At 41.0% G+C, this 15,002-nt stretch overlaps 1 protein-coding gene across 1 annotated transcript; it reads right to left on the minus strand.

Annotated features, from left to right (window-relative positions):
• Positions 1-5,796: 5,796 nt before the first annotated feature.
• Positions 5,797-13,893, minus strand: LOC128474578 (uncharacterized). The gene is made up of 9 exons (XM_053456935.1): positions 13,787-13,893; positions 12,421-13,044; positions 12,026-12,098; positions 11,102-11,220; positions 9,775-9,876; positions 9,256-9,488; positions 8,785-8,848; positions 8,253-8,315; positions 5,797-6,423 (listed from the first exon to the last, which is right to left on the minus strand). Exons 2-9 carry the CDS (start codon positions 13,039-13,041, stop codon positions 6,235-6,237), a joined length of 1,464 nt encoding a protein of 487 aa, XP_053312910.1. The 5' UTR covers positions 13,042-13,044; positions 13,787-13,893; the 3' UTR covers positions 5,797-6,234.
• Between the last annotated feature and the right edge of the window lie 1,109 nt (positions 13,894-15,002).

Here is a 15,002-nt window from a genome sequence, read left to right on the forward strand (position 1 = left end):
AGGATATTTGTGGAAAATGTCTGATGGAACGAGCGTGTACGCGCATGCACAGTTTCATCTAATGAGCTCTGCCTTGGACAGTGTTAAGAGATGCACGTGAGTGATCTAGACCTGTTGTTAATGTACTCGTCAAAATATTTTTTACTATCACTTCTAATTGCCTGTTTCAGTCTTTTTTGTACTTGGCCCACAGAAGTGTATACTGTTTAGTGTCTTGGCTCTCGAAACAGGTTTGTTTGGAATTGAATGAGGTTGAGGTGATCCTCATGTTCGAGGCTATTTGTTCACCTTTATGACATGAAAGATCGCACCAAAGGTCGGTTTAGTTGGAAGGCTTCTGGTTATAGTAAGGTTCTGCACTGTTATGCGCTGCGTATGCACGGCTGAGATTACGAGGAGCCGTCATTGTGCACAGTATGATTCTCTAAAGATGGATTTAGCATGATCTGAGAAAAGTGTAGTAAAAGATGTTGAGTGGGACTTCTGCATGTGATCAGCGAATAGTAAGTAGACAAAAGATTGGTATGGCGGGATTTCATGAGATTCCTGAGTAATAGTTTGATAAAATATTACTAGGGTGCAGTTGCACTTTGAAACATATTGTAAGGAAGGTGTTTATTGGCTACATTGTTTCCTGGAGGACTACTTAGTGCTCATAAGGATGATGTCTGCCCTCATTAAGGTAGTGCATTGACGTGTACACTGCTGGCATCGGGTCTGCAGCCTTGTGACATGACTGCTTGAAAAAATTCCAGGTTTACATGTACTTATATTTCTGGCGTGATACAAGGTTAATTAGTCTTTATATTTGTGGAATAAATGATTAGTTTGGCTTGTGGCCACAAAAGCCCCACAATATTAAAATTCACTGTGAAGGAAGCATCGGGAAGAGAAGTTCTCACATGGATGCTGTACATGTACGTCACTGTGGGCGCCCTAACTTACCGTTTCAGTGTTGGTTATTAATGGCTGCGTTTTTGTTCTTAAGATTGTTCTCTCTGAATCCCTGTAAGTTTTGCTTTGACTTGACCGGCCCTCCTGCATATCAAAGTTAATGTGTTCAGCTGTCAAGCAATCAAAAAAGGCTGCCATCGGTACGTGTGAGAAATTGCTTTATGAAACACATGAGTCCAGATACATTTTCCAAAAATGTTTTGGCTGGTTAAAAAAAAAAAAAAAAAAAAATTAAAACCCCACGGCCTGGTGTTCTAGCTTCAGTGACCAAATAGTCCTGTCCTCCAAAAATAGTCCGGTTGTAAAGATATTTTTGACTACTAGAACTTCCATGTTGGGCGTCAGAGCTCACGTACAGCATGTAACGTGAAAATCATAAGGAATTATGGCTGTTCATTTCTGGCGTCTCAAAGAGTTGTCATCTATCATCAACTGTCCTGTTACCTATAGTCCAGTCGATTGGAATACAGTTGGCTTACCCTTCACTCTAACATCTGGTGATCTTTGAGGACTGTTCTTTTGGGGGGAAATGTACCCTCTTACTATATAAAAGGTGTGAAAATATCAGGTTTACCTCGGTTTCTGTAAACACTGAAGTACCGGTGAATGTATTATCTGGGTCAGTGGATTTTGGCCCTTGCAATAAATATGTAAAAAGGCTTGAACTGTTATTAGACACTTCCCACTCTGCATGAATGCCTCTTCAGGGTCAGGTTTAATATTTATGCAGCACTAAATATATATATATTAACATCAAAGTTTAAAAAGTAAAACAAAAGAAAAGGCTGCCATTGGCCCCAACATTCACGTTTCCGCATGTTAAAATACTTTGGTCCAGATGTCCTATATAATGAATTAGAGAGTTTTTGTGTGCGTTCTAATAAACAGATTTCTCCAGCATGGACATGTACCTGTTGTTTTCGAGGGGAATTCTCTCACTATTGAGCAGGGACAGTCATGCGCATTGGCATCCAACGCGTCCGTGTATTATGAGGATAGGGCTGCAGTGCTCCTTTAACTTGTACCTGGCAATCTGGGTTTCAATGCGTTTCTTCATTTTGAGACAAGCTACCAAAGGCATAGGTTAATGTCAGGTGTGTGTCCATTGTTTAAGTGTTGAGATCAATTCACCACACTTCTCCATGTAAAATGAAGGTCACTTTAAATGGGGCTTCTGGGGTTGAAGGCACGGAAAGTATTAAAAGCTTTATTTCCATTGCCCCGTGTTTAGAAATGCCAACATCTGTGTATACATCATCATCTTTGAAATGTTTTTTTCCCATCACTCAGACAAGCCGTTTTATTCATGTTTTAGGCAGTTTTTATGTTTCTATTGACTGGTGCTGATTTCGAATACCATTTTATACATTTTCAAAGAACGGTATTTTATAGGACTTCCGTTTTTTTGGTTTTTTTTTTATTATAAATTGTGCTATACTGTCGGCTGGAAACGCGCTCGGAAGCTCTGCAACCAGCCGGGAACATGGTATAATGTACTGGAGGCTTGGGAAGTCAGGGAGGTAGTACATGTGTTGGCGCCATAGGATAAGAAGATTCCAGCGCAGAATCATTTAGTGTTTCATGTAGCTTCTGAAACTGACCTTTTTCACTGTGCACTTTTTTCCCTAAAATGTCTCCAAACTTGTTTTTTAAATAATGTGATCTCCTCCTCAGCAGTAGTGCTGCACAGTCCGTGCACGTGCTGTAGTCTGTTTACTTATTCAGGTACGCAAGTCTTTCGGATAATTCACTGAAGTAAATGCTTTTATTTCTCATGGTTACACTTTTCTAAACATCATATCAGTGCTTTGTGGGGACACGCAACAATGTGGAAGCATTGTAATTTAAAAAAAAAAAACACTAAATGTGCATTTCTTTTATCCACAGCGTTCCCTGAATGTAATTTGAGTGGAATCGGCATGTACTGTAGACAGGTTGTATGTGTATATGTTGTTAGAAGGTAGAATGTATAAAGTATGAAAGCTCTGTGTTAAAAAAAAAAAAAAAAATGTACATAAAATTAAAGAAATTTTGTGAAGTTTGTATGGTTCGTATTTTAGGAATTGTATTCATCTTCAATAAGATTCATAGAAAATGTTTGTTTTCTGAAATCCCATTTGTTTGGTTGCATGAAATAGAAGTTGTTTGATAGGGGATTTGAGACCAATGGATGGGAGACGGGGTCAAAATTAGCTTAATTATAGGGTTAAGGATAGACTGGATAGATGGACTGGTTAAATGATCTTAATTTAAGTAAATCAGAACTTGAGTCTTAGACACTGAGGAAGGGCAGGCTGGGGCTCACCAAGTGCCACACAGAAGAATGTCACACTGTAAAATGCTCAGATGCAGCACAGCAGTATCACATGAAGCAGTCACAGTGAAATGACAGATCCCCTGCCTGCTCTGCTCTTATATAGGCTCTCCATTACTAGTCTGCTTTTTTATTTTCTTTGAAGCCATTGGACAAGCCCCCAGCATCATGTGACAGGAGTGAGCTGATTGGACAAAGATCAGCTGATCCCAGAGCCAGATGTACAACTCAAAAATCTAAGGAAGGAATTTGTTGGGCAAGGATACAATATGAAATTCTCGGAAAACAACACAGAGACAGGAATAATTGAAGTAAAAGTACCGCCAAGGAATGGCCAGGTCCCATTAGTAGTCACCTCTGACCCACAGTTAATGGAAACATAGAAACAGAAACTGATGAGAGATAAGTATTATTTGGCATATCTAGGCTGCCCATTTTCCTGATATAAGAGCGCACCACCTTCAAGATGCAGTTCCATAAAGGTGGCCTCTTAAAACATCCCCAGGGAGGTTCTGCACCATGTAGAGAGAAGTAAAAGAAAGCTATCATTTTATTTTTCTCTTTAATGATGTATCTTAAAAATGTTTATTGAAATACTGCAGTTGCCTAGGAGTCCTGCCCTACTTCTAAAGCCCACCCCTATGTATTACAACCACAGCAGTCTCTCCCACCTGCCGTTTCATGCTCATACACGTGTAACAGCTAAGCCTTACAGACCCACATTTACACAGTGATGGCCAGTGAGTGTGACTGAGTAAGATGTTCTGTGTGATGAGTGAAATGAGACTCCCTCTTTAATACTGTTGGTCTCCTCCTTTCCTGTTCACATTGTATATATGAATTCACTCTCTCTCTTAGGGTGTGACATACAGACATTTTTGTCACTGTCTCCAAAGTATTAATTGAAACCCTAACCCTCCTGGTGTCATGTGACTCGTTAGTATTACAAGGTCTCAGGTGTGAATGGAGAGCAGGTGTGTTAAATTTGGTGTTTTCACTCTCACACTCTCTCATACTGGTCACTGGAAGTTCAACATGGCACCTCATGGCAAAGAACTCTCTGAGCATCTGAAAAAAGAATTGTTGCTCTATATAAAGATGGCCTAGGCTATAAGATTGCCAATACCCTGAAACTAAGCTGCAGCATGCTGCGCAAGACATAGTAACATAGTTACCATAGAGCAGTTTCACAGGACAGGTTCCACTCAGAACAGGCTCCGCCATGGTCAACCAAAGAAGTTGAGTGCACGTGCTCAGCGTCATATCCAGAGGTTGTCTTTGGGAAATAGACGTATGAGTGCTGCCAGCATTGCTGCAGAGGTTGAAGGGGTGGGGTTCAATCTGTCAGTGCTCAGACCATACGCCGCACACTGCATCAAATTGGTCTGCATGGCTGTCGTCCCAGAATGAAGACTCTTCTAAAGATGATGCGTAAGAAAGCCCGCAAACAGTTTGCTGAAGACAAGCAGACTAAGGACATGGATTACTGGAACCATGTCCTGTGGTCCGATGAGACCAAGATAAACTTATTTGGTTCAGATGGTGTCAAGCGTGTGTGGCGGTAACCGGGTAAGGAGTACAAGGACAAGTGTGTCTTGCCTACAGTCAAGCATGGTGGTGGGAGTGTCATGGTCTGGGCCTGCATGAGTGCTGCTGGCACTGGGGAGCTACAGTTCATTGAGGAAACCATGAATGCCAAGATGTACTGTGACATACTGAAGCAGAGCATGATCCCCTCCCTTCGGAGACTGGGCCTCAGGGCAGAATTCCAACATGGAAACGACCCCAAACACACCTCCAAGATGACACCTCCACTGCCTTGCTAAAGAAGCTGAGGGTAAAGGTGATGGACTGGCCAAGCATGTCTCCAGACCTAAACCCTACTGAGCATCTGTGAGGCATCCTCAAACCGAAGGTGGGGGGCACAAGGTCTCTAACATCCACCAGCTCCGTGATGTCATCATGGAGGAGTGGAAGAGGACTCCAGTGTCAACCTGTGAAGCTCTAATGAACTCCATGCCCAAGAGGGTTAAGGCAGTGATGAAAAATAATGGTGGCCACACAAACCCTTGACACTTTGGGCCCAATTTGAACATTTCCACTTAGGGGTGTAGTAACTTTTGTTGCCAAGGTGACTGTGTGATGAGTTATTTTGAGGGGACAGCACATTTACACCGTTATACAGGCTGTACACTCACTACTTTACATTGTAGCAGAGTGTCATTTCTTCAGTGTTGTCACAAGATATAATAAAATGTTTACAAAAATGTAAAGCTTGTACTTTTTTTGAGATACTGTACACTACTATACTTTTTCATTTTGCTGTATTGGTTACCAAGTGTAAGTTGTGAACTAATAGTATAGCTATAGTATATGGTAACTATAGTTCACAAATCACCTGTATGAACACACATTGTAAGATAGCCTTCAGTATCCTTGGATGAATACTGAATACTCTTCCATATTTTGAGAGAAAAAGGAGACTGTTACTCCAATGGTTGGCTTAAAGAAAAACACATCAGAACATGTCAGGGGAATTCATTTCCTTCATTTTGCAGGAAATCTTTCATCTTTCTTTTTTTTTTTATTATTATTTAAAGGTTATCCAGTTGAAGGTTGTAGTCTAACACATGTTTTATTATAAATATAGAAAATATATAGATACGGAAAATATTTCTATATTTTATCAATACACCTTGCAATCTTTTATCATACGTGGCTTCAAAGACACCATAATTGGGGTAAAATACTTCTGCTTCCTCACTGCCATCTTCATTTTCTTTTTTTCGTGTGTATAGAAGGTGCTCTGATCATCTGTACATATGTCTGTACTTATACCACGCAATTACAGCACTGGGCTAATGCTACACTTTTCATTATTAAGTTCCTTCTGAATTACTATGTTCTGGAAGCAAAACTGTACATGAAACAGCGTTCTTTTGTATTTTCAGAATAACCCTCTCCCATTACAAGTTCTCTTTTATCTTCTGTAATATCCTTTCACGTTCAAGGTAAAGCTCTCTGCGCTGCACAAGCCTCTGAAGCCTCCTTTCCATTCTCTCTTTATCATCTTCGGTCAGACTGGGGGTTTGATCCAAAGCTGGGGTGGGTTTCAGGCTCTGGCTGACTTGCTCTCTGTCTTTTCGCAATCTCTCCTAAATAAAGAAAACAAATTCCCATAAATGAACATAGCTCGCATCAGAAAAAACCTATGACATCATAGTGTATGCTGCATTAGCACTTAGAAACATGGGTGTTTAGACAAATACCTGTACAGTAATTATTTGGCATATTAAGTCTCTAATCTAACCCTCTATCTATTTGGTCAAATGCTACCTAGCACAAGACTTTTTTTCTGTAAAGATGAACACCAAGTATGTTGTTGGCATTTCCTCTGTAAGGTTGATTTTGTGACCCTCGCTAAAGAGGATTGAGAAGAAATAAAACTGAATCGCAGAGCGATATTAAAGAGCAAGTGCAGCACCTACTGGCCAGATTGAAAAGCCTTTACCAATACAAGCGACAGCCATTAAATAAAATAAGTAGCATGACCTGGATAATAATTTCTCGCAGATGTGATGCTGAAGCGGAGGGAGGCGCACAGGCACCTGTCAGCGCAGTGTGTTTCACGCTATTAGTATGGGACGCGACAATGAAAGAACGGCAAAGCCTGTTCTAAAGTCTTCTCACATGGGAAATGTAAGCAGCCAACACATGCAACACTCCGCAGCACCAACGCCCAGACAATAAAATCATTTTCTCTGAGAATAATTAACTTTTGTTTATCTATGGGTTTCAATATCAGTAAGATTTCCACTTTAATTTCAGATGCATTTGCCTAAAGGCTGTTTAAAACGGATATAGCTATTCTCTTCAAAAATCTGACAAAATGAAACTTGCATACGATTCCTGACACATTGGTGATACATCAGCAACAACCCTAAGTATAGATACATACATGAACAGATATGGTTCTCCAGAATACGTAGAATAAATCTGGATGTGGATTTTAGCAGAGAGGGAGCTGAAAAGTCACGTGACCATAAAATAATATGTTTTAGGCCAAAAAAGAGCTAAACAGAAACATTATTTCAGAACGAATTACAGGAAGCCAGCCAGCCCATCTATTCTGCCAATTTATATCCTGCTGTAAAAAATGTTGAGCTTTCTTCAGCACTTGGTCTTGTCTTTCTTCCAGAGAACCTTAAATATACCCAATTAACGTTTAAGATCCCTCGTTGTACCGATCTCTACAACCTCTGTAGGAAAGTTCCACTTATCTAATCTTAAAAAAAAAACACACATCATCCAGGGATTGTAAAATGCCAGGAGGAAGGTAGCCATGGCTCTTTGATTTTTAGATCTGGCTCCTAACTTTATGTCTTGCTAACTTGCTCTCTCTGGCTAGAAGAAGAAAAAAAGTGGCTTCCAGAATGTCTGTCCGGATCCTAGCTTCTACACAAATTCACCAAACCCTGATATAATCTTCACAATAGAAACATAAAATAGTAATTTAAGTTGAACAAATACTTAAGTCTACTTACTCTGTCGAACGCAACACATACTGAATGCAACACTAGAAATATCATTCTAAGTATCCAGGAATGGAATTCTACGATCTTGTAAAATGCAGCCTCGTTCATTTATTCTCAGGGAATGCTTAACTGCCATGGAGGTTGAAAACAATCCTTCAAAGTTTCTTTTGTTTTATGTGAATAAATGTTTGGGGTAAGAAGATTGAAAAGTCAGATCTGCAAAGGTTTTATTTTTATTCTGTATATAAATACTTCCTTGTTGGTTCTTGCACAGTAGAATGTAGTATGTACATGCTAGCTATTCCTGTTTAGAGCCCACTACCCAGATATGGAATTAATCACATCTTGTGTGTTACCTTTGGGCCAACATAGCAAAAAGATGTAAAGCTACATCAGCTTTCAGGATCTCAGTAACTTTTAACGGTCTCATCTTTCTTGCTATGGCTTACCTTTGTATTCACAACAGCTTCTTGGGCTTTTTCTACTTGCTGTTGGAGAGCAATAACTTCTTCCTGATAAGAGATAAAATGGATGATTAATCACATTACATAAAGGACAATGTCTGATATATAGACCGGGTAAAAGAGAAAAAGTAACTAAAAAAACTGCAAAACGTTGCACATTAAATGCAGAAATACTTTCCCCAGATTAAATTATGGAAGGAGCGAAGCAATGAACAATAAGTTGTTTGAATTGTTCATGCTCAATTGAACAGTCATGTAGTTTTTTTCGACAGGACCGTTCCTTTGCAATAAATCTCCCCGTCTCCTCCTGCTCTACATAGCGATTCTATGCGAGTGTTCCTAAGGTGGTCATTTTCCAAGTTGTGCTGCTATGTAAAACATTGTATCTCAGCATCCAACTTCTAAGCTACTGATCCGATTTTCAACATAAAACACGCAGTGTATCCTCCCCACCAGAATTCAAGGAGAAAAAATATAGTTCCATGGAAAACGTGCTTTCTAAAACAAAGCATCTTACATGCAGTTTTTGGACTCTGTCTTCTGCCTCCTTCACGCGCTTGTTACACGACTCGACCTTCAATCTGGAGTATTAAAAAACATTAAGTTAGGAGTTTGTAGCTTGTTTTAAACTGAAAACGCAATCTATCTATGCTGGCAAGCCATGGATTAACGCTGCTTAAAATGAACGAAAACAATCTTATTTGCAATCTATCACATAAATTGCATGTGTCACAGAGTTCGGTATGGTGCCGCTTAGCCAGATTTTCTTGAGTAAGGACATGTTTTTTGGCATGTTTGATGCGGTTGCTCCACTCACATGTGGTTAGGAGCGTCCAGTAAAATGAATCAAGAACAGCATTCTAGAAATGAAAGTTTGAAGTACGCTTTCCCGTGAAACATCTCCACTGCAAAGCATTCAAACATGTATTCTGACAATAATCTACCGAGCTTCCTCTGAAGGATGATATATTAATTAACAGGTAGGCACCTAAAATTCTCCTCCATGTGATTTGTTGATACCGTAGCCTCTTGTTTTCTTCCGGCCATTTCCATCTGAGCCGCACCAAGGCGGATGGTTTCTTGTTGTAGTAAAGACTGAATGGACGTTGGGTTTAATTGCCGGAGAACATCTGAATCAGACAGCTCTCTCACAGAGCCGGCATTACGGGTCCTACACAAAAACGCTCTTCCAAGCTGCACCGTCCGTTCATAAGATGCTTTCTGGATAAAAAAAAAAAAAAAAAAAAACATGAAGAAAGAACAAAAACAAAAAAAACAAAAAAAAAAATGCAAATAAAACGCACAAACACAAAAAGTATTTCGGATTTAGTTCTAAGCAGAAACCGGCATATCCGTTGAAAAAAAAATTTCGTTTATGAAAAACCAGCCGTTTATGAAAAAAAGTAGGAAACGGTAATTGTTTTCTATTTGTTTAAGAAGTCTTGTGGTCGCAAGATCAAAAGATCCGAATTGCAATGTTTTGTTTTTTAAATAGTGCGTGACTTACCATTCTCTGAATGTCATGCTCAATTTTCTCCTTCTTGGCAATTACCAATTCCTTATTGCGATTTGATGTAACAAGCTCTTTTTTCAGGGAAAGCAATTCCACCTGTTTAAAAAAGTAAACTATTAAAAATCCAAGCCGTATTTAAAGCCCCCAACCCTTTCTGCACTTCAAGCCATACTATGCCATTCTAAAAACGAGTGGACTGATTGAAAACTGCCGTGGTTACTGGTGCAGGGGGCTGCGTTTGCCTTGATCCATACTCAGGGAAGTTGGGCTTTGACAGGTTGGGGGGCTTGTTATGGCAAACTGCCTGATCCCTAAAAAACATACACAAACACACACGTAACGTATGTTATATGAATATATGTGAGGTGGGGTCCATAAAAATATTTAGTTTATGTGGGGGTTTAATCATTTAGTTTTGCATATATGAGGAAATACCTTCATTTGCTCACATTTTTACCATTATAGTATTATATTATGTAATGTAAAAAACAAACAAACAAACAAAACACCCATGAAACATTAGAAAAATGAGAGTCTTGGGTTTTTGGTCTAAATGCTCCAGGTTTTCGGAAACAATTTACAGTGAGTGAAACAAAATCTAGAAAACATGTCTGCTCTGCCATCTGCTGGAAACAGTTAAAACCAACCTATGCACAAAATACAACAAGAAATACGAGACTAAACCAAGCCTGAAACTGATCTGGTTCAAAAAAAAAGGGGACATCTGAATAGAGAAACACAGAATTTGACGGCAAATTAGGACCCTCTAGTCTGCCTGTTTTTCCTAATGTAGGACTCAGGTCCTAATCAGGATAGATTTATGTTTAATCACTGTATTAGCCTCTACCACTACGGATGGGAGACGGTTCCATTTATCTACCACCTCTTTCTGTAAAGTTCTTTACATCACATCTAAACCTCTTTAGATTAGGAATTATTTTCTAACATTTATCCTCCTTTGAAATAAACTCCCCTCCTGTACTTTGTTAAAGCCCTCAAGCATTTAAATGTTTCTATCACATCTCCTTCATATTCAGAATGAGCCAAAATTTTTTACTGCTTGTAACTTATTAGGCACTGGATGGGGAGGGCTAAAAAGGACACTTAAGATCACTAGATAGGGTGGACACCTAGCCACTACTGACTTATTTAGGTGTAATAGCGAGGATATGCCCGTTTAAGTAAATAGTATTTTATAAGCTGCGTTTTTACAATGCCCCCCCCCCGCACATACCTTCTCATCTTCAAATGCACAAAAATACCATTAACTGTAATGCAAATTCCAGACAGGAAAGTAGAATTAAGCATTGCTAATTGGTACCTTCAGCGCCTTTGCCTTTTCTTTGTTTTCCCAATGTCTAAGAAACTCCAGGTCTTCGGTGCGGCATTCATAGCCAGGCATGCTTTTCAGTATTCCAGAAACACGCACTCCATTTAATCCTGATATCGGAAAAATATATGACTTAACCAATTGGTATTGTCTGTCCCATAAAACAAGATTGCGCAGTGTTAACCAAAGCTGTAAGCATCCAATGTTTATGGGTCATTTTATTTGAGAGGGCAATGTCACCAGACAAGTAACAAAATACATACTTTAATTTGGTGCAGAGCAAAGGAAGCCACTGTGCTATACCAAAAAAAAAAAAAAATGTATAAAGGGGGACTCTAGCATCACTTACACTGACGGCGACATGGTCCCTTTACATTTGTAAAAGGACCACTACAAACATTTAAAGGGACACTCTACAGGGGGTTAAGGGGTTAATATCAACAATGTCTCATGTAGCGCTCCTTATGTCTCACTTATATAAAACAGTGTGTGTGTGTACGTGTGTGTGTGTGTGTGTACACAGTGCTGCCGCAACCCTCTGAGTAAAGTAAAACTTCCTTACATCTTATCATCCGAATAGGATGGAATTCTCCTCCTTTAAAACAAAGTTTCCTCTTGTACTTCCCTTCTCTCCCAGATATACATGTCCTTTAGTTTTTCCTGACTATTTATCCTATAAAATGTAGTAGCCCAACACATGAGTTATTATAAGTGAGAATTTCCCCATTTTAACAGATGCTGTTATGAAAATGTTTTGGGGCGATATTTAGTAGAACACAAAATGTAAGGCGTTTGAATTAAGTTCTAAAAAGGTCACCGTTTTACACCAGCCCCTGTTATTCAATGGGCCTACTATGTCCATGGGATGCAATAAAATGTTGTATTCCGTTACACTGCTTGCACTGTAATACTTACCCCTAACAGGGAGTTCACTTATCCTCCGGTTAACAGCGTTCTGTTTCCTACAGCGTTCCGCAGGTGTGAAGCCCTGTCAAACAGGTGATCCAGTAAGTGTGGACAGACACTTTATAACAAATCAAATAAACAAAATACAAGGAGGAGATATACCCAAGCTGTAAGGTAAGGTTCTTAGAGGGTGGCTGATACGTAGAAGGGCCTTCCAGTGGAGGTGGTGAAGGTTTATATAATATATAGAATATAAGCATGCATGTAAGGCTACCCTGAACATAAAACAAGCAATGATCAAGTCTTACAGTGAGTAATAGTGTGCAGACTATAACTTTATTACATTGGGGCTGGAATCGTCTCATTAAGTCAGCCAATACTCACTTCTTACTCACAATACTTACTTCCTTTGCACTAGTTTTGTCTTCAGGGTCCACATTTTCCTTCACAATTTTGGTCACGCTTGACTCACGTTGCGTTATGTTCTGCAGCGGTCTATCCACGTGATGGGTTACCTCGGTACTTGAGATGTTTAGCGAGCGCCTACCGGTTAGCGAATGGTTGGTTAGCGGCACCTCCACTTGCCTCGTCTTGTTAAGCGACGGGCTACGATTGGGCGATGCTTCCTGCAGACTCTTCATGTAGATGGTACGGTCCAGCTGCTTGCCCGTGGGGACCATGTTATCTCTGATCTTGTTCCGACACAGAGACTTGTATAATGTATCAAATGAAGTATCCATCGCTGCGTTTGCATTAAAGATCTGAGAAGGCAGCAGAGGTAAAACACCCGGGCCCGGTGTGCGTGGTATTTGACGGCCCGTGTACAAAATGTTCCCAGGAGAGGGATAAACAGACAATCTTTTCTTCTGTGTCGGTTTAGTGGTGTGGGTTACCAAATTATTTTCCTTGTCTGCCGTTTTCAAATCTGTGAATCCTTGGAGGAATTTCTTTGCTGCTTGCTCTTCCATGGCAGTTTTAGAACAATTCCAGGTGGTCGCTTTCCTGTCTGGGACGTGATGAGACATTGCCTGCGGGAAAGCACCATGCAAGCGTTACAACACGCACATAAGGCTCCTTATCATCAGCTATTGCGATTACAGTTCTATGTAAGAATACATTACTTCTCGGAACGGCATTCCATCCATGTGTCTCTGGTGCTGTTTCTTTGTGACTTAAGGTGTTATTTTAGCATCACGTTACTCAAAGGGATGGAAAATATTATTAGCCTAACCCAGGCCAGTGCCCCCTGCTGCCCCCTAAATGCTGCTTGTAACCAGGGGCACTCATAGGGAGACGCGACGGCTCTCGTAACCAGGGGCACCTATAGGGAGATGCAACGGCTCTTGTAACCAGGGACAGTAATAGAAAATCAGTAAAAGACCCCAAAGGGTGCCGTAAAGGACAGTCAAAGATACAACCTGCAGCCTCCAATAGGCAAGAACCCATTTTGTCTGACATCACCCTACTGCATACCAAAGTATTCTAAAGGTGTTCTTCAGCAGCTCAGGTGCACACACAGCAGCAATAACGTGCCTGGAGAAGCTCTAGAAACAAATGGTATATCCTGCACACCGTACAACCAAAGGAAAAATCCAAATAAACTGGCCTCGCCCTGCAGCAGTTTAATGGCTCATCTTCCCGGACCAAAGCCTGGTGAGGAGACCGAACTCCTGCGCTCTGCGGCTGGGGATAGTTTAAAGGGGTTAAAGGGCCGCCCATCTCTCCAAGACTTAACTCCCCGGTGCCCAGCTCTAATAAAAAGGCTGTTACCTCTTCCGGTTATCCTTCTCCTTATGTAACTGTACGGAATATTCCAACACGGCGGATAAGCACCGAGCACCTTGTTATGTTATTTAAATGTCGCGCCGACTCCCCACCATTGAGTTATCTCATAGGCTCTTCAGTGCAACCAATAGGAGGATTTTAAGTGACCTCACTCATAAGTAACCAATTTCACTGCCTTTGGTGCCCTCTGCTGGTCAAATCTGACTATTACAGGCAGATAAAACACAAGCGGCTGGGGACTGTACGTCATGGGTGCAGCGAACAAGAGCATAACAAATGCACGGGTGCTCCTTGGGTGCGGAGGCACCTTCCTCCTCACGACTGGATACTCTTCGAAGCTTGGGGGCCACTGAGCATGCGCTATATGTACTAATATCATGGAACAAAAAATAAATAAACCAGACTTCACTCATGCCTGGTAATCGTTAATATTAGAAAGTCCCAAACAGCAGGTGTCATTAATACCATTAGGGCGGGAATGAAGGCTGTAGGGATGTGTTCACATAGAAACAGAATTTAACCACAGAGAAGAACCAATCGGCCATCGAGCCAGCCCATATTTCCTGTAAAGACTCAAACCTTAATCACCCCGGGTCCCGTCTTAGAGTCAGGACACCCCATGCGAAGTGCTTCCGCTGTTAAAGCAAAACCAAAACGCTGCAAGCCTTTCCTGCACAAAGGGCTGAGTAGGCCTTGTATCATATGGTTAACTCAGAATAAATCTGAGGAGGCTGCTTCTCTCAGATAGATCACTTGCACCTCTGGGGGGAGACCCCATGCTAATACATTCATAGACATCAGGGCCGGACTGGGCCTCCACCCCTGGGGCTGGTCTTGAGGCCAGCCATCTGATTAGTTGTGTGGCCGCCCATGAGGCAAAATAGATTTTGCCCTTGCAGCTGCATTGGCTGCCATGGACAGATAATTATTCCCACTGGCGCCTGCCAGTCAGCGCTGCACCAGATAGGACATCAAATTCAGTGTGGCGCTAACTGGCAGACATGACCATTTGATAAAAGCGAGGCTGCTCACACAGCGTATGTTAAATTGAGAATGTACATATAAGTGCACGTGAGCATAAATGTGTACTTATGCATGTATGAGTATGGATGTGTTTGTGGGGCAGAGATGGCACTGGTAAGCTGTTAAGGGGCTAAGTGAGCAATGTGGTAAAGAGCACAATCTAGGGACACTGGCAAGT

Source organism: Spea bombifrons, chromosome 2, assembly GCF_027358695.1.
Source record: "Spea bombifrons isolate aSpeBom1 chromosome 2, aSpeBom1.2.pri, whole genome shotgun sequence".
NCBI lineage: Eukaryota > Metazoa > Chordata > Amphibia > Anura > Pelobatidae > Spea > Spea bombifrons.

Bases quoted from the DNA above. Each gene is read 5' to 3' on its own strand.
- LOC128474578 (XM_053456935.1), bottom strand. From the start codon at position 13,041: ATGTCTCATCACGTCCCAGACAGGAAAGCGACCACCTGGAATTGTTCT. The intron at 12,099-12,420 runs GTAAGTATTGTG...CCTGTTTGACAG, and splicing joins ACAAAACTAGTGCAAAGGAA to GGCTTCACACCTGCGGAACG. The intron at 9,877-11,101 runs GTACCAATTAGC...TTTTTTAAACAG, and splicing joins AAAAGGCAAAGGCGCTGAAG to GTGGAATTGCTTTCCCTGAA.